The following is a 20,865-nucleotide window of genomic DNA, read 5'->3' as shown; positions in this document are numbered from 1 at the left end:
GTTTGCCTATGACAATGTCTTAAGAGAGTCAGTGAGTAAAAACCTCACATAAAATCTGGAAGAAATAACTTAGAGCTCAGGAAAAATCAGGATATAAAATGAGCAAATAAAAAAAGATATGTTTCTACAAACTAACAACAAATTACCTGCACAAAATTCACATAATAATCCACCATAAGTGGTTTCAAAAATAAATATATAGGATGAAAATTTACTAAGGAGATAAAATATTCTATGGAAAATTACCTATATTGATAAGAGTCTTTTAAAAATGTACACAGAAATGCAAATAACTCCACTTACACATTAGAAATTTGTATAGTCATAGTGCCAGCTACACAAATTTCTATAGAATTCTGAAGCAACACTTGTTGTGAATTTAAAGACTTGAATGTAAGTCTGGAGCTGGTTATATAGTTAGAGGACATGCAAATAAGGTCCTCCCTCCACTGATTAAACCAGGTCAGCCCCGACCCTGCAGTTGGGAGAGGAGCCCCAGCCCCAGGATCCCCAGGTGACCCCCTACAGGGATCAGGACAGAACACAGGCAACTCACCATGGAGTCTGTGCTCAGCTGGGTTTTCTTTGTCGCTATTTTAAGAGGTAATTCATGGAGAACAAGAGACCTCAAGTATGTGAGTGGAAGTGAGTGAGAGAAACAGGGGATGTGGGACAGTTTCCTGACCAGGATGTCTTGTGTCTGCAGGTGTCCAGGGTGAAGTGCAGCTGGTGGAGTCTGGAGGAGACCTGGTGAAGCCTGGGGGGTCCCTGAGACTCTCCTGTGTGGCCTCTGGATTCACCTTCAGTGACTATTATATGAGCTGGGTCCGCCAGGCTCCTGGGAAGGGGCTGCAGTGGGTCGCAGGTATTAGCTATGATGGAAGTAGCACAAGGTACACAGACGCTGTGAAGGGCCGATTCACCATCTCCAGGGACAACGCCAAGAACACGCTGTATCTGCAGATGAACAGCCTGAGAGCCGAGGACACAGCCATGTATTACTGTGCGAGTGACACAGTGAGGGGACCTCAGTGTGAGCCCAGACACAAACCTCCCTGTAAAAGGGGATTGGGACCACCAGGGGGTGCACACTCCTCACCAATTCTGTCTTGAACGCCCAGGAGCAGTTGCAGATGGAGGTTCTGGGCAGTTTTCCTGTCAGGGTCTGGACTTCCTCTCCATGGAGCAGTTTCCCCCAGGGAGCCCCTCTGAACACTTGATTATGTGTTTACCTCTTCAGTCTCTTCCTTAGAGACTTAGAAATTCAATATAGCACTTACGCTTACTTGTACTTAACTTTTCCTGACCCGAAATACTAATCAATTACAAATAACTCCATTCACATCATCTGAACATTTTCTTGAGTCCCAGTGACACTCACTGTAGATCACAGGACCCCAAGCTAACATGCTGTCCTGCACATCACGATACAGAAGAATATCCAATCAACACAATATAAAAGAGACATTCTACCAAAATGTTAATAATGTCTGGGGAGTGAGAGATATTCCCAGTATGACATGGTAGGGAGGTGGACTCAGAGGTACACACACACACACACACACACACACACACACACACACACAATCACGAGAGTATAACCATTCATCACTTTCACCTTCATGTCTGATGAGAGCCAGGCAGGCCTCTCATCACGTCATAAATGCCTGGATAGTGCCAGGGAAAGACACTGGCTCAGGGTGTGCATCTAGACACCACATAAGGCTGCACCTGGACCTCAGACATCCCAGATTCCAGATCTGTGAGAATGAGTGTCTGTTGTTTGATCCACCCAGTCCATGTACGATGTTCCAGGAGTGGGGACAGGATCAGTCATTTTTTCTTTGTTTAAATTGAATTTACCAATATTTACTACACACTCAGTGACTATCACATCATGTGCCCTCTTTAACGTCCATCACCCAGTTGCCCCATCCCCACCCCCTCCCTTCCAGCAACTCTCAGGTTTTTTTTTTCCCTGAGTTAAGTGTCTTTCATGATTTGTCTTCCTCTGTAGTATTACTCCACTGTTTCACACCTTCCTTTATGGTCTCTTTCAATATTTCCTATATTCCACATATGGGTGAGATCATATAATTTCCTTTTTCTGATTGATTTATTTCTCTCAATATAATACCTCCAGTTCCATTCATTTTGAAGGAAATGTTATTTCATGATATTCATCATTTCTGACAGCTGTGTAATATCCCAACATATATATAAACCACATCTTTTTTTGTATTTTTAATTTGAGTTCCATTTGGCAACATATAGCATAACACCCAGTGCTCTTCCTGCCAAGTGCCCCCCTCAGTGCCCATCACCTAGTCACCCCCACCGTCCCTTCCACTACCCCTTGTTTCTTTCCCAGAGTTAGGAGTCTCTCATGTTCTGTCATTGTCTCTGATATTCCCCACTCATTTTCTCTCCTTTCCCCTTTATTCGCTTTCACCATTTTTTATATTCCCCATCTGAATGAGAGCATGTAATATCTCATGGCTCTGTAATACCCCACTTTATATATAGACCACATCTATCCATTCATCCATCAATGGACACAGAGGCTCCTTCCACATCTTCTTTATCACTCTTCTGTAGAAGGGCATCCTGATTCCTCTCAGAGTTTGGCTATTGTGGACACTGCTGCTGTGAATATTGGTGTACAGGGGTCATTTCATTTCATCATATTTGTGTCTTTTGGGTAAATACCCTGTAGTGCAATGTCTGCATCCAAGCATGGCTCTATTCTCACTTTTTCAGGACATTCCTTTCTGTTTCCTTGAGTGGCTGAACAAGCCTACCTTTGCACCAAAATTCAAAGAGAAAGTTCAACTTTCTCAATATCCTTGCTTGTATTTATTGTATCCGGCCTTGTTACTTTATACACTCTGAGTTGTATAAGTGGGATCTTAGTGTGGTTTTCATTTGTATTTCCCTGATGACAAGCCACGTGGATCATTTTTCTCATCTGCTGGTTGGCCATTTGTCAGTCTTCTTTGGAGAAAACCCTGTTCATGTATTCTCCCTATTTCCTGACTGGATTCATTGTTTTGTTGGGTGCTAAATTTGTTTAGGAAATATCTTGTCCTATTCTGTAGGCTGCCTTTCATTTTGTCGCCTGTTACATTGTTGTACAGATTCTATCTTGAGGAAGTCCTAATAGTTTATTATTCCCTTTGTTTCCTATGCCTTTTGAGAGGTGCATTCCTAGCAGTCACTAGAACTGAGGACAAAAATTTTACCTGAATTCGCCTCTCGGATTTGGATGAATTCCTGTGTCAGATTTCGGGATTTCATCCATATTTTTTTATTTTTTTTCTCTTTTTTAATAAATTAATTTTTTATTGGTGTTCAATTTACCAACATATAGAATAAAACCCAGTGCTAATCCCGTCAAGTGCCCCCCTCCATGGTATTTTGATAGGGATTGCATTAAACGTGGAAATTGCCCTGGGTAACATTGACATTTTCATGGTATTAATTCAGCCACTCCATGAACATGGAATATTTTTCCATCTCTTTGTGTCTACCTCAATTTGTTTCAAAAGTGCTCTGTAGTTTTTAGGGTATAGAAACTTTACCTCTTTGGTCAGATTCATTCCTAAGTATCTTATGCTTTTGGGTGCAATTGTAAATGGGATTGACTCCTTAATTTCTCTTTCTTCAGTCTCATTGTTAGTATATAGAAATGCCACTGACTTTTGGGCATTGATTTTGTATCCTGCCACACTGCCAAATTGCAAGTATGCATTCTAGCAATCTTGAGGTGTAGTGTTTTGGGTTTTCTGTGTAGAGTATCATGTCATTGGCGACAAGGGAGAGTTTGACGTCTTCTTTGACAATTTGAATACCTTTAATGTCTTTTTGTTGTCTGATTGCTGAGGGTAGGAATTCCAGTACCATGTTGAATAGCAGTAGTGAGAGTGGACATCCCTGTCTTGTTCCTGATCTTAGGGGAAGGTCTCCCAGTGCTTCCCCATTGAGAATGATATTTGCTGTGGGCTTTTCGTGGATGGCTTTTAAGATGTTGAGGAATGTTCCCTCCATCCCTACATTATGAAGAGATTTGATCAGGAATGGATGCTGTATTTTTTCAAGTGCTTTCTCTGCATCTAATGAGAAGATCATATGGTTCTTGGTTTTTCTCTTGCTGATATGATGAATCACATTGATGGTTTTACGAGTGTTGAACCAGCCTTGTGTCCCAGGGATAAATCATACTTGGTCATGGTGAATAATTTTCTTAATATACTGTTGGATCCTATTGGCTAGTATCTTGTGGAGAATTTTTGCATCCATGTTCATCAGGGATATTGGTCTAGAATTCTCCTTTATGGTGGGGTCTTTGTCTGGTTTTGGAATAAAGGTGATCCTGGCCTAATAGAAGGAATTTGGAAGTACTCCATCTCTTTGTATCTTTCCAAACAGCTTTAGTAGAATAGGTATGGTTTCTTCTTTAAACGTTTGATAGAATTCCCCTGGGAAGCCAGGGGACTTTTGTGTCTTGGGATGTTTTTGATGACTGCTTCAATTTCCTCCATGGTTATTGGCCTGTTCAGGTTTTCTATTTCTTCCTGTTCCAGTTTTGGTAGTTTGTGGCTTTCCAGGAATCCATCCATTTCTTCTAGATTGCCTAATTTATTGGTGTATAGCTGTTCATAAAAGGTGTTTAAAATACTTTATATTTCCTTCGTGTTGGTAGTGATGTCTCCTTTCTCTTTCATGATTTTATTAATTTGAGTCTTCTCTCTCTTCTTTTTAATAAGGCTGGCTAATGGTTTATCTGTGTTATTAATTCTTTCAAAGAACCAACTCCTGGTTTTGTTGATGTGTTCCACAGTTCTTCTGGTCTCGATTTAGTTGAGTTTTGCTTTAATCTTTAATTCTCTTCTTCTGATGGGTGTAGCATCTATTTGCTCTTTTTTCTCTCACTCCTTTATGTGCAAGGTTAGTTTTCTATGTGAGTCCTTTCCAGTTTTTGAATGGATGCTTGTATTGCGATGTATTTCCCCCTCAGGACTGATTTGATGCATCCCATAGATTTTGAATGATTGTATCTTCATTCTCATTATTTTCCATGAATCTTTAGAATTCTTCCTTAATTTCCTGACTGACCCTTTCATCTTTTAGCAGGGTGGTCCTTAACGTCCACGTGTTTCAGGTCCTTCCAAGCTTCTTGTTGTGATTTAGTTATAATTTCAAGGCACTATGGTCTGCGAATATACAGGGGACGATCCCAATCTTTTGGTATCACTTCAGACCTGATTTGTGACCCAGTATGTGGTCTATTCTGGAGAAAGTTATATGTGCACTGGAGAAGAATGTGTATTCACATGCGTTTGCATGTAAAGTTCTGTAGACATTTGTGAAATCCATCTTGTCCAGTTTACCATTTAAAGCTCTCGTTTCTTTGGAGATGTTGTGCTTAGAAGACCTATATAGGGTAGAAAGTGTGGGATTGAAGTCACCAATTATAAATGTATTATTATCTAAGTATGTCCTAATTTTGGTTATTAATTATATATTTGGCAGCTCCCATATTTCGGGTATATATATATATATTGAAGATTGTTAAGTCCTCTTGTTTGATATGTCCTTTAGGTATGATTTAGTATCCCTCTTCATCTCTCACTACAGTCTTCGGAGTAAATTTTAAGATATCTGATATAAGGATGGCTACCCCTGCTTTCTTTTGAGGACCATTTGAATGGTAAATGGTTCTCCAACCTTTTATTTTCAGGTTGTAGGTGTCCTTCTGTCTAAAATGAGTCTCTTGTAGACAGCAAATAGATGGGTCCTGCTTTTTTATCCAGTCTGACACCCTGCGCCTTTGATGCGGTCATTAAGCCCATTCACGTTCAGAGTTACAACTAAAAGGTATGAGTTTAGTGTCATCAAGATATCTATTCAGTCCCTCTTTTTGTCGATTGTTCCACTGGACTTCTTCTTAAGGGGAATTTTAAGAGTCCACCTTAAAATTTCTTGCAAAGCTGTCTTGGAGTTCACATATTCCTTCAGTTCCTGCCGGCCTTGGAAGCTCTTTTTTTAATAATTAATTTATTTTTTTATTGGTGTTCAATTTGCCAACCTACAGAATAACACCGAGTGCTCATCCCATCAAGTGCCCCCCTCAGTGCCCATCACCAATTCCCCCCAAAAACCACCCTCCTCTTTCCCCCACCCCTAGGTCATTTCCCCAGAATTAGGAGTGTTTATGTTCTGTCTCCCTTTCTGATATTTCCTACCCATTTCTTCTCCCTTCCCTTCTATTCCCTTTCACTATTATTTATATTCCCCAAATGAATGAGAATATATAACGTTTGTCTTTCTCCAATTGACTCATTTCACTCAGCAAAATACCCTACAGTACCATCCACATTGAAGCAAATGGTGGGTATTTGTTATTTCTTATAGCTCAGTAATATTCCATTGTATACATAAAACACATATTCTTTACCTTTTCATCTTTCAATGGACACCGAGGCTCCTTCCACCCTTTGGCTATTATGGACATTGCTGCTATATACATCAGGGTGCAGGTGTCCTGGTGTTTCATTGCTTCTATATGTTTGGGGAAAATCCAAGGAGTGCAATTGCTGGGTCATAGGGCAGATGTATTTTTAACTCTTTGAGGAACCTCAACACAGTTTTCCAGAGTGGCTGCACCAGTTCACATTCCCAGCAACAGTTTAAGAAGGTTCCCTTTTCTCCGCATCCTCTCCAACATTTGTTGTTTCCTGCCTTGTTAATTTTCCCCATTCTGACTGGTGTGAGGTGGTATCTCATGTGGTTTTGATTTGTATTTCCCTAATGGTAAGTGATGCAGAGCATTTTCTCATGTGCATGTTGGCCATGTCTATGTCTTCCTCTGTGAGATTTCTCTTTGTCTTTTGCCCATTTCATGTTTGGGTTGTTTGTTTCCTTGGTGTTGAGTTGAATAAGTTCTTTATAGATTTTGGAAACTAGCACGTTATCTGAAACGTCATTTGCAAATATCTTCTCCCATTCTGTAGGTTGTCTTTTAGTTTTGTTGACTGTATCCTTTGCTGTGTAAAAGCTTATTATCTTGATGAAGTCCCAATAGTTCATTATTGATTTTGTTTCTTTTGCTTTCGTGGATGTATCTTGCAAGAAGCTACTGTGGCCAAGTTCAAAAAGGGTGTTGCCTGTGTTGTCCTCTAGGATTTTTTTTAATTTTTATTTATTTGTGATAGTCACAGAGAGAGAGAGAGAGAGAGGCAGAGACACAGGCAGATGGAGAAGCAGGCTCCATGCACCGGGAGCCCGATGTGGGATTCGATCCCGGGTCTCCAGGATCGCGCCCTGGGCCAAAGGCAGGCGCCAAACCGCTGCGCCACCCAGGGATCCCTCCTCTAGGATTTTGATGGAATCTTGTCTCGCATTTAGATATTTCATCCATTTAGAGTTTAACTTTGTGTATGTTTTTTTTTAAATTAATTTTTATTGGTGTTCAATTTACCAACATACAAAAAAACACCCAGTGCTCATCCCGTCAAGTGTCCGCCTCAGTGCCCGTCACCCATTCCCCTCCAACACCCGCCCTCCTCCCCTTCCTCCACCCCTAGTTCGTTTCCCAGAGGTAGGAGTCTTTATGTTCTGTCTCCCTTCCTGATATTTCCCAACATTTCTTTTCCCTTCCTTTATATTCCCTTTCACTATTATTTATATTCCCCAAATGAATGAGAACATACACTGTTTGTCCTTCTCTGATTGACTTATTTCACTTAGCATAATACCCTCCAATTCCATCCACGTTGAAGCAAATGGTAGGTATTTGTCGTTTCTAATTGCTGAGTAATATTCCATTGTATACATAAACCAGTGAGAATGGGGAAAATTAACAAGGCAGGAAACAACAAATGTTGGAGAGGATTTGGAGAAAAGGGAACCCTCTTACACTGGTGGTGGGAATGTGAACTTGTGCAGCCACTCTGGAAAACTGTGTGGAGGTTCCTCAAAGAGTTAAAAATAGACCTGCCCTACGACCCAGCAATTGCACTGTTGGGGATTTACCCCAAAGATTCAGATGCAATGAAACGCAGGGACACCTGCACCCCGATGTTTCTAGCATCAATGGCCACAATAGCCAAACTGTGGAAGGAGCCTCGGTGTCCATCGAAAGATGATGGATAAAGAAGATGTGGTCTATGTATACAATGGAATATTCCTCAGCCATTAGAAATGACAAATACCCACCATTTGCTTTAACGTGGATGGACCTGGAGGGTATTATGCTGAGTGAAGTAAGTCAATCGGAGAAGGACAAACAGTGAATGTTCTCATTCATTTGGGGAATATAAATAATAGTGAAAGGGAATATAAGGGAAGGGAGAAGAAATGTGTGGGAAATATCAGAAATGGAGACAGAACATAAAGACTCCTAACTCTGGGAAATGAACTCGGGGTGGTGGAAGGGGAGGAGGCTGGGGGTTGGGGGTGAATGGGTGATGGGCACTGAAGGGGCACTTGATGGGATGAGCACTGGGTGTTTTTCTGTATGTTGGTAAATTGAACAGCAATAAAAAAATAATTTATTAAAAAAAGGAAATTAAGGGGAAAGGAGACAAAATGAGTGATAAATATCAGTGAGTGAGACTGAGCATCAGAGACACCTAATTGTGGGAAGCTAATAAGGGATAGTAGAAAGAGAGGTGGGCGGGGGGTGGGGATGACTGGGTGATGGGCCCTGAGGGGGGCACTTGGCAGGCTGAGCACTGGGTGTTATGCATTTTGTGGGCAAATTGAACTCCAATTAAAAAATGTAAAAAATGAATAAATAAATAACATCTTATAAAAAAAGAATTAAAATGGATGAGAGACCTGTATATAAGGCAGGAATCCATCAGAATCCAGGCAGGAACCTCCTTGATATTGTTCAGGCCAAAGTCTTACAAGACATTTTTCCAAAGACAAATGAAACAATTGCAAATATGTATTATTGGGAGTTCATTAGGATAAACAGGTCTGAGAGGAAAAAATGTCAAGAAACAAACACAACCAACAGACTGGGTGTAGATATTTATAAATGAGGAATTATTTGAAGGGCTAGTAGCCAAAATCATTAAAGAACTTAATAAATTCAACACTCAAAAAACAAAAAATCCAGTAAGACACGAGCTGAAAACACAAATTGATATTTCCCCATAAAAGATATATAAATGTTCAAGCCACTTATAAAATGATTGTCCTTCTCAAATTTACTTATTTCACTCATCATAATACCCTCTAGTTCCACCCACATCAAAGCAAATGGTGGTTATTCATCCTTTCTGATGGCTGAGTAATACTCCTTTGTATACAAAAACCATATGGTCTTTATCCATTGATCTTCCAAAGAACATTGTGGCTTCTCACACAAATTGACTCTTGTTCGCGCTACTGCTATAAACAGTGGGTGGCGGGCAGTTGCCCCGGATTTACATTGCAACTCTACATTTGTGGTTGTAAATAACCCAACTGCAATTGCTTGGTCAGAAGTTAGCTCTATTTTTCTTTTTCCAAATTTCAGCCTATGTTCCTGATTAAAACTCTTCAAGTGGAGGATAGAGGGAACATTCTTCAATCTCATAAAAGCCATCTATGACTTTCACAGTGAATCTCATTCTCAGTGGGGAAAAACAGAGTTGTCCCTAAGTTCACGAAGACAGCAGAGATTCCTAATCTCAGCACTTGTGTCACTATAGGAGTTGAAATCCTACCATCAGCAATCAGACAACAAAATAAATAAAATCCATTCAAAATGGCAAAGAAGAAATGAAACTCTCCGTTTTTGCAGAGTACATGATATTTGTATCTAAACTCCAAGACACACCACTTAAATTTTCTAGAAATGACATAGCAACATAGAGATGTGGCAGGAGACAAAACCAAGGCATAGAGGGCACCTGCATTCCTATGCACTAACAGTGAGACTGATAAGAGAGAAATTAGGGAATTGAACTCATTTATAATGGCACCAACCATAAGATACCTAGCAATAACCCTAACCAATAAGGTAAAGGATCTGTCCTTTAAATCTAGAGAACACTAATGAAAGATATCAAAGAAGACACAAAGAGATGGAGAAACATTCCTTGCTCATGGATCAGAAGAATAAACATTGTGAAAACTTCTATGCTACCCAGGGCAATGTAGACACTGAATGCAAGTCCTATAAGAATACCACAATCTTTTTTCCCAGTGATGAAACAAATAATCTTCAGATTTCTATAAAATCAGAAAAGAGCTCCAATAGCCAGAGTAAGGTTGAGAAAGAAAACCAAACCTGGGGCATCAGAATGCATGATTTCAAGCTGCATTACAAAGCTATGATCATTAAGACAGTGCGGTCCTGGCACAAAGACAGACACATGGATCAATAGAACAGCATAAAGAACCAGGAAATGGACCGCCAAATGTATGGTCAAAATCTTCGACAAAATAGGAAAGAATATCCCCTGGGAAAACAAAACAGTCTCAAAAATAATTGGCATGAAGAAAATTGAACAGCTCCTGCAGGAGAATTAAACTGGACCATTCTCTTATACCAAACAAAAATATAAAGTCAACATGATTAAAATGTGTGCCTTCACCTTCCGCTTGCCTCTCACCCAACTTCTGTCATGCATAGAACATAAGCCTGTTTGAAGCTAAGCACACAGGCAATTAGGATGTGGGACGCACAGGTCATAAGCTCGACTCTGAGAAATATGTAAACCTTAGAGGCAGATATCAGATAGCCACTCATTTATAGCAGTTACAACCTACCTGCATTCTAATTGAAGATGTAACTTGGAAATCAGTGTATTAAAACTCACATACACATGAAAAAAACAACAACAGAATAAAATGTGAGAAAAAAATCCGTCTAAATCTCTTTCAGGAGAAGAGAGGGAACAGCTTTTTGGAAGGAACATAGCCACAGCAATTTCTTGCAAGGCATATCTATAATGGCAAGGCAAACAGAAGAAAAATGAATTTTGGGAGCTCCATCAAGATAAGAATGTTCTGGAGAGCAAAGGAAACTGTCAACAAAACTAAAACACAACATACAGAAGGGAAGATGATACTAGCAGATGACATATAAGACAAAGGCCTTCTATTCAACATCTATAAAGAATCTATCAAAGTCAACACACAGGAACAGGGATTCCAGGCAAGAAATGGCAATAAAACATGAACGGAAATTTTTCCAAATAAAACTTACATATGGCCAAGAAGTCCATAAAAAATTGCTCCAGATCACTTGTTATCAGGGAAAAGCACATCCAAACCACAATCAGCTGCCGCTTTACACCACAGAGAATAGAAAAAATTAATACGGAAGAAATCATCAAACTTTAGAGAGAATGTGGAGAAAGGGGAACCCTCATGCACTGTTGGAGGAAATGTGAACTGGTGCAGCCTCTCTGGAAAACTGGGTGTAGGACCCCGAAAGAGTTAAAAATAGAGCTACCCTCCGACCCTGCAATTATACTACTCCAGATTTATCCAAAACATGCAGATATAGTGAAGCAGCAGGACACGTGCACCCCAATGTTTACAGCAGCAATGTCCACAAATGCCCATAGGCAAACTATGGGAAAAACCATGATGCCCTTTGACAGATGAATTGATAAACATGATAGGGTTTATATATACAAAAAAAAATATTTCAGTCATCAGAAATGATCAAATGCTACCATTTCTCTCAACATGTATGGAACTACAGGGTAATTATGCCAATGAAATAAGTCAATCGAAGGACACTCATCATAATTTTACTCATACAGGGAATATAATAAATAGTGAAAGGGATCATAAGGGAAGGAGGGTAACAGAGTGGGGATAAATTAGGGAGGAAGACAGACCATGAGAGACTCGTATTTCTTGGACTTAGAGGAGTGCAGAAGGGGACGTAGGTGGTGGGACATGGTACCTGGGTGACGGGCACTAAAGAGGGAACGTGATCAGATGAGAAATTGGTGTTATATTATGTTGGCAAATTGAACTTAAATAAAATATTGAATAAACAAATGAAAAATAAATTATTAAACAGAGAGAACATTATGAGCTATAACATGCCAACAAATTCAGCAATCTCAGAGAAATGGATACCCTCCTATAAATGTGGGAACAACCAAATCTGAAACAGGAATGAATAGAAAAGCAAGACAGACCCAAAACCAGGAAAGGAAAATCTAACATATTTAAAGGGCTTCTAACAATCAAAAGTCCAGGGACAGATGATTGCCCAAGGGAATGCAACAGGTATTTAAAAGGAATTAATGCCCACCCTGAAAATGTTACAAAAAAAAACAGAAATTAAGGGAAAATTCCACTCCTTTTCTGAGGGTAGCGTTACCTTGACCTGAAATGGAGACAATGATCCAATTTCAAAAGAAAATTACAGATTAATTTTCCTGATGGACATGGATGAAATATTCTCATTAAGATCCTAACCAACAGGATCCAACGGTACACTAACAGGATAATTCTTCATGACAAAAATGGGCTTAATTTCTGGTCCGCAAGGGTGGTTCAGCATATACAAAACTAAGAGTGGGATTTGAGTCATTAATAAATGAAAGATTAGGGGCCATTTTATCCTCTCACCTGATGCCCAAAAAGCTTTTGGTAAAAGACATTATATCTTCTAGATAAAAAATCCTCTTGCTGTATAGAGATGGGGGACCTACTCAGCATCATAAAATCCATTTACAGAGGCATATGGAGAGTGTCATCCTCAACAAGGAAAAGTTGAGAGCTTTTCCCATAAGACCAAGAACAAGACAGGGATGACCACCATCACCACTGATCTTCCCCATAGTGCTACACATCCTAGCCTCAACAACCAGACAACAAAGAAAAGGAAATGTCATCCAACTCAGCAAAGAAAAAGTCAAACGTTGACTCTTCACACCACAAGATACTTTAAGTTCAAATCCCAAAGATTCCTTTGAAAAAAATTGCTAGAACTGATACCAGAATTCAGCAAAATCAGAGAATGTAAAATCAATACAAGGAAGTCAGTGGCTCTTCTCTAATGTGCAAGTGAAGCAGAAAAAAGAAAATCAAGGACTGGATGCAATTTAAAAGTGCACCAGAAATCATCAGATGATGAGGAAAAATCCTAATCGAAGAGGGATGGATCTATATTCTAAACACTGCAGAACACTTATGAAAGACAGGAAGGAATAAAAACCTAGATAAAAAATATTTAAAATCGTTTGTATTTCCTTGGTATTGGTAGTGATCTCTCCTTTCTCATTCATGATTTTATTAATTGGAGTCTTCTCTCTTCTCTTTTTAATCAGGCTGTCTAATGGTTTATCTATCTTATTAATTATTTCAAAGAAACAACTCCTGGTTCTGTTGATCTGTTCCACAGTTCTTCTGGTCTCGATTTCATTGAGTTCTGCTCGAATCCTTATTACCTCTCTTCTTCTGCTGCGTGTAACATCTATTTGCTGTTTTTTTCTCTAGCTCCTTTATGTGTAATGTTAGCTTTTGAATTTGAGTTCTTTCCAGTTTTTGAATGGATGCTTGTATTGCGATGTATTTCCCCCTCAGGACTGCTTTTGCTGCATCCCAAAGATTTTGAACGGTTGTATCTTCATTCTCATTAGTTTCCATGAATCTTTTTAATTCTTCCTTAATTTCCTGGTTGACCTTTTCATCTTTTAGCAGGATGGTCCTTAACCTCCACGTGTTTGTGGTCCTTACAAACTTCTTGCTGTGATTAAGTTCTAATTTCAAGGCATTATGGTCTGAGAATATACAGGGGACTATCCCGATCTTTTGGTATTGGTTCAGACCCGATTTGTGACCCAGTATTTGGTCTATTCTGGAGAAAGTTCCATGTGCACTTGAGAAGAATGTGTATTCAGTTGAGTTTGGATGTAACGTTCTGTAGATATCTGTGAAATCCATCTGGTCCAGTGTATCATCTAAAGCTCTCGTTTCTTTGGAGATGTTGTGCTTAGAAGACCTATCGAGGGTACAAAGAGCTAGATTGAAGTCACCAAGTATAAGTGTATTATTATCAAAGTATTTCTTGAGTTTGGTTATTAATTGGTTTAAATATTTGGCAGCTCCCACATTCGGGGCATATATATTGAGGATTGTTAAAGCCTCTTGTTGGATAGATCCTTTGAGTATGAGATAGTGTCCCTCTTCATCTCTCACTATAGTCTTCGGGGTAAATTTTAATTTATCTAATATGAGGATGGCTACCCCTGCTTTCTTTTGAGGGCCATTTGAATGGTAAATGGTTCTCCAACCTTTTATTTTCAGGTTGTAGGTGTCCTTCTGTCTAAAATGAGTCTCTTGTAGACAGCAAATAGATGGTTCTTGCTTTTTTATGCAGTCTGAAACCCTGCGCCTTTTGATGGGGTCATTAAGCCCGTTCACGTTCAGAGTTACTATTTCTAGATATGAGTTTAGTGTCATCATATCTATTCAGTCCTTGTTTTTGTGGATTGTTCCACTGAACTTCTTCTTTTTTTAAAAAAAAGATTTTATTTATTTATTCATGAGAGACACACACAGAAAGAGAGAGAGAGGCAGAGAGAAACAGGCAGAGGGAGAAGCAGGCTCCATGCAGGGAGCCTGATGTGGGACTCGATCCCGTGTCTCCAGGATCACGCCCTGGGCTGAAGGCGGTGCTAAACCGCTGAGCCACCCGGGCTGCCCCACTGAGCTTCTTCTTAAAGGGGAATTTTAAGAGTCCCCCTTAAAATTTCTTGCAGAGCTGGTTTGGAGGTCACATATTCTTTCAGTTCCTGCCTGTCTTGGAATCCCTTTATCTCTCCTTCCATTTTGAATGAGAGCCTTGCTGGATAAAGTATTCTTGGTTGCATGTTCTTTTCATTTAGGACCCTGAATATATCGTGCCAGCCCTTTCTGGCCTGCCAGCTCTCTGTGGAGAGGTCTGCTGTTACCCTAATATTCCTCCCCATAAAAGTCAGGGACTTTTTTTTTCTCTTGCTGCTTTAAGGATCTTCTCCTTATCTTTGGAATTTGCAAGCTTCACTATTAAATGTCGAGGTGTTGAACGGTTTTTATTGATTTTAGGGGGGCATCTCTCTATTTCCTGGATCTGAATGCCTGTTTCCCTTCCCAGATTCGGAAAGTTTTCAGCTAGGATTTGTTCAAATACCTATTCTGGCCCTCTGGCCCTGTCTGCACCCTTGGGAACCCCAATTAAACGTAGGTTTTTCTTCCTTGGGCTGTCATTTATTTCCCTTAATCTATCCTCATGGTCTTTTAATTGTCTGTCTCTTTTTTCCTCAGTTTCCCTCTTTGCCATCAACTTGTCTTCTATGTCACTCACTCGTTCTTCCACCTCGTTAAGCCTCGTCGTTAGGACTTCTAGCTTGGATTGTATCTCATTTAATTGATTTTTAATTTCTGCCTGATTGGATCTAAATTCTGCAGTCATGAAGTCTCTTGAATCCTTTATGGTTTTTTCTAGAGGCACCAGTAGCTGCATAATAGTGCTTCTGAATTGGCTTTCTGACATTGAATTGTAATCCAGATTTTGTAACTCTGTGGGAGACAGGACTGTTTCTGATTCTTTTTTTTTTGAGGTGAGGTTTTCCTTCTAGTCATTTTGCTCAGTGCAGAGTAGCCAAAAACAAGTTTTATTGGTAAAAGGAGAAAAAGAGAGAGAAGGAAAGAAAAGAGAAAAAGAAAATAGAGAAAAGAAAAAAGGGGAAAAAAGAGAAGAAAAAGAGAAAGAAAAAGAAAGATAGGAGAAAAAAGGGCGGTGGGGTGGGGGAAGCAATCAGAAATCAAAAAGAAAGAAAGAAAAAAAACACAAAACAAAACAAAACAAAACAAAACACGTGGGAGTATCTTCTGATTCTGTATACTTGAAGTCCCTTGACTTCCCCTGGACCTGGTCCGTCCAGCTGGTCTTCTGGGGGAGGGGCCTGCTGTGCTGATTCTCAGGTGTTAGCACTTGGGGGAGCTGCTCTGCCCCTGCCTGTTGCAGGGCTCAGTGGGGGTTGTTCACCCCGTGAGGCCCCAGGAGGAACAACCACAGTGGCGGGAGCAGCTCTGGAAACCTGGATTCAGCCCCTGCAGTAACTCCGGGGCTCTCCGTCTGCAGGGCCTGGGGGCTCCGGGGCGGGCCGCTGAACTGCACAGCTCCAGGCAGGAGCACTCTTGCTGTCCTGGGCCCTCCCGGCCTCTGCCTATCCCGGGGGGAGGCCGGATCCTGGGCTGTGTCCCGGCGCCCGGTGCTCCGGGGCCTGCGCTGTTGCATTCCCACTCCCGGCTGGCAGCCCCCTTAGTGGAGCCGCCACCCGAGCCCCTCCGAGCTGCTCCCGGAGCCACGCAGCCCCCTCCACGCAGAGCTTCTTCCTCTGCCCGAGTCACCGCCGCTGCCCAGCTGCTCCTGGAGCTGCGCAGCCCCCTCCGCGGAGCCGCTGCTTGAACCCCTCTGAGCTGCTCCAGTCCAGCCCTGCACGCTGCAGCCCTTAGGGAGCTCCGTGCACTCTCCTGCGTGCACCAAAGGTGTCTGTTAGTGTCCCAGGGATCCCGAGGGCTTCCCCGCCCTCCTGGGTCCTGCTCTAACTCCCTGCGGGCACCTTTCTGCCCGGGAAGGTTGGTGCAGCTCCTGCTCCTCTGGGACGGGGCTTTCCTGTCCTGGGGGCACTCGCCCCGGCCTCAGCCCTGCTACTCGCGGGGCCCCTTCCCCTCGGATGCCTTTTGTTTTTTTATTTCTTTTTCCCGGTTCCTACCTTGATAGAAGCGCGAACTCTTCTCACTGTAGCATTCCAGCTGGTCTCTCTTTAAATCTCAGGTCGAGTTCGTAGATTTTCAGGATGATTTGAAGGTTATCTAGGTAATTTGTTGGGGACAGGTGATTTGGGGACCCTACTCTTCTGCCATCTTGCCCCTCCTCTGATCCATTCATCTTTCAATGGACACTGGGGCTCCTTCCACAGTTTGGCTACTGTGGACATTGCTGCTAGAAACATCGGGGTGCAAGTATGCCGGCGTTGCACTGCATCTGTATCTTTGGGGTAAATCCCCAGCAGTGCAATTGCTGGGTCATAGGGCAGATGTTTTTTTTTAACCCTTTGAAGAACCTCCACACAGTTTTCCAGAGTGGCTGCAACTTTTCACATTCCCACCAACAGTGTAAGATGGTTCCCCTTTCTCCGCATCCTCTCCAACATTTGTGGTTTCCTGTCTTTTCCCCATTCTCACTGGTGTGAGGTAGGATCAAATTGTGGTTTTGATTTGTATTTCCCTGATGGCAAGTGATGCGGAGCATTTTCCCATGTGCTTGTTGGCCATGACTATGTCTTCCTCTGTGAGATTTCTGTTCATGGCTTTTGCTCATTTCATGATTGGATTGTTTGTTTTCTCACTGTTGAATTTAATAAGTTCTTTATAAATCTTGGAAACTAGTCCTTTATCTGATAGGTCATTTGCAAATATCTTCTCCCATTCTGTAGATTGTCTTTTAGTTTTGTTGACTGTATCCTTTGTTGTGTAAAAGCTTCTTATCTTGAAGAAGTTCCAATAGTTCATTTTTGCTTTTGTTTCTCTTCCCTTCATGGATGTATCTTGCAAGAAGTTACTGTGGCAAAGTTCAAAAAGGGTGTTCCTGTGTTCTCCTCTAGAATATTGATGGACTCTCATCTCACATTTATATCTTTCTTCCATTTTGAGTTGATCTTTGTGTATGGTGCAAGAGAGTGGTCTAGTTTCATTCTTCTGCATGTGGATGTCAATTTCATTGGGACATAAAATACCATGCAAAAATGATCTACTTTCAGGAAATCCTTTTAAAAAAAACAAACAGAAATGAAAACATTACACCTCTCACAGATGAGAACTTCATATTTCCACAATCAGAACTGCACAATATGATCTGCAAAGGTAATGAAATCCTTGCTATTTACTTGTTAGGATGGAATTGTAGTTAGAAGCTAAATATATACTCAGACGTCATGCAAAAAGGGACCTTCCTCCACTGATTAAACCAGCAAAGGCCTGATCCTGCAGCTGGGAGAGGAGCCCCAGCCCCAGGATCCCCAGATGACCCCTTCAGGATCATGACAGAACACAAACAAACCACCATGGAGTCTTTGCTCAGCTGAGTGTTCCTTGTCCTATTATAAAAGGTAATTCATGGTGAACAAGGGACCTTGTGTATGTGAGAGGAAGTGAGTGAGAGAAACAGGGGATGTGGGACAGTTTCCTGACCAGGATGTCTTGTGTCTGCAGGTGTCCAGGGTGAGGTGCAGCTGGTGGAGTCTGGGGGAGACCTGGTGAAGCCTGGGGCGTCCCTGAGACTCTCCTGTGTGGCCTCGAGATTCGCCTTCAGTAACTACAGCATGAGTTGGATCCGCCAGGCTCCAGGGAATGGGATGCAGTAGGTCACAACTATTAGCAATAGTGGAAGTAGCACAAAATACGCAGACGCAGTAAAAGGCCAATTCAACATCTCCATAGACAATGCCAGAACAGTGTATCTACAGAGGAGCAGCCTGAGAGCCGATGACACGGCCATGTATTACTGTGCAAGTGACATGGTGAAGGGACCTCATTGTGAGCCCAGGCACAAACCTCCCTGTAGAAGGGGATTGGGACCACGAGGTGTGTGCACTCCTCACCAGTTCTGTCTTGAAGGCCCATGAGTAGGTGCAGATTGAGCTTATGTGCAGGTTTTCTATCAGGGTCTGGGCTTCCTCTTCAAGGAACAGTTTTCCCCAGGGAGTCTCTCTGGGCACAGGATTCTGTGTTCACCTTCTCAGTCTCTAACTTACAAACTTCATTGTCATGGAACGAGAAATATTCAAATGCCCATAAATGACAGTTTCTTTTGCTTTGCTTATTCTTTATTTCGTTCTGATTTGGAAACTCTGCTTGTTTTATTCAACAACTCTTCTTATATGCAGAAGGACATATTTGCTTAAACTTTCTTACTACTCTCCCTAAATATCAGTTTATTACTCATATCTCCACATACTGCAACTTCTCCTTTATAAAGTCCCAGCTGTATGCATGGATTATGACAGGACCAACCAGCTCTGTGTGCATGGTTTTTTAAACAGCATAAAGTACATGCTACTCATGTCCCTACAAAGCCTCAAAAATCAAAAAGAGAGAAGATGGAGTGCAGGCATGACCTCAGTCTTGAACCACACTGACAGAATCAATATTAGCATCAACCTGGGAAAGCAAGGGACACCAAGAAGTACGTTGTGAGGAGTGTAGTCTAAAGAGCCCCCCCCACACACACACACAAGAGTACAATCCTTTATCACCTTCATCATCATGTCTGTTGAGACCAGGGCAGGCCTCTAAGCAAGTCATAAATGCTTAAATTTGGGAAGGACACTGGCTCAAGATGTGTGTTGTGGGTCAGTGGTGGGGACGAGGTCTTGCTCCAGGAGGGGCTTGTGTGGAGTCAATGTGTCTCCTGCATCAAAGGAAGAAATTCAAGAGTTTGTGCTGGGTTTCCCATGGGTTGGGCAAGAAGAGAAGAGGGAGGACTGGTGATCACAGGAGTAAGCAGGTAACACTGAAAGATATGGTGTGATGACCAACTCAACTAATCTATTATGAAAACTGAGAGAACAAAAGTGGAGGAGGACCTTCCACCTGCAGGGAATAACTCATGGATCCTTCAGGTGCTGATATCAGCTCACTATGTGTGACCAAACCACGCCCCTGTTGGAACCTAACATCCATGTGACGGGAGGTGGAAGTGGGGACTTAGGGGAGAATTTAGGCCAGAAGATGCAGTCTCATGATGGGATCAGGAACCTCATACACCAGGACTGGCAAAGCTCCCTACACTCTACCCCATGTGAGGTGATGGGGAAAGGACAGGCTAGGACTGGGGCACTCTCCAGACACCACGTCTGCCTGCACCTGGACCTCAGACATCCCAGACTTCAGAACTGTGAGAATGAATGTCTGTTGCTTAATCCACCCAGTCTGTAAATGCGGTGACATCACCCAGACACACTAAAACAGTGTCTTTCCACGTTTTTGTCTTTTACAAACTGTTTCCAAGAAAACACTTAATTTATGACAAAAGAGAACAGGAAACCCAAACATGGACTCACTGTCCTCTGCCACCTTCAATGCCCCTGTGCTTAGCAGCTAGGCATCACGTTGATGACACACATTCTTCCTACCACTCTGGGGTTCTTTTGACCCATTAGTATCCTGGGATTCCTCCCAATTTACTACCTGAGCAGCTTTAACCCAGGCACATCCCCATGGAAGTGGAGGTCCAGAAGTTCAGAATTTCTTGTCTGCTGCTCATCATACTATACAGAATATTCTGGATCAGCCTCCATCCTGCCCTCAGCGCCATAGCTATATATACCTGTGACAACATCCACAACTCCTACGTCCAAAATGACGTTGATTTTCTACCTCTGAACTTGCAATTCCTGTTCTCACGGAACTCTGAGTGATTTCCTGCATGATCAGAATGATTCGATAAATATCTCTCATGTTCCAGGAATGAGACAAGCTCTGGAACCCTAGTCCAGCATCTTAACTCCTCCTTCCCAATGGTGTTATAGCAAACACCTTCTGGGGAATTCCCTCTGTTTTATATGCAGGGATTAAAATGGGGATTCTGGAATTTGATGTCAAAGTCAACTAAATTTATATCCTTCCCAACTCTTATCTCAGTCCTGTGGATTCATTTTGTGTTTGAGTGTATGTTTTACAATTATTATTTTGCAGTAAGTAATGGTGACATATGTGGTCCATGCATTGTCCCTAATTAGTACATAGAAAGGAAATCACCTCTCAACATGTGACACGAGCTTTGCGCAGGAGGTTGGGCATCCTTCACAAGGAAAAGTATTGTAGGAATATTATTATCACAACTCTATGTCT

General features: G+C 41.7%; 2 gene segments (V, D, J or C); both read left to right on the top strand.

Moving 5' to 3' along the window:
• The window catches only part of LOC112930265 (immunoglobulin alpha-2 heavy chain-like), a 1,136,867-nt gene that overhangs the window by 63,538 nt on the left and 1,052,464 nt on the right, over nt 1–20,865 (top strand).
• Nucleotides 480–20,865, top strand: part of LOC112930321 (immunoglobulin gamma-1 heavy chain-like) — a 931,325-nt gene continuing 910,939 nt past the window's right edge. Inside the window, 2 exon segments of the C gene segment in view lie at nt 480–603; nt 707–1,017. Coding sequence covers nt 558–603; nt 707–1,017 — 357 coding nt within the window.

The sequence above is a fragment of the Vulpes vulpes genome, chromosome 6 (assembly GCF_048418805.1).
Source record: "Vulpes vulpes isolate BD-2025 chromosome 6, VulVul3, whole genome shotgun sequence".
Lineage (NCBI taxonomy): Eukaryota > Metazoa > Chordata > Mammalia > Carnivora > Canidae > Vulpes > Vulpes vulpes.
The sequence above is the reverse complement of the archived record's forward strand: the minus strand, read 5'-3'. Positions and strand labels throughout refer to the sequence as shown.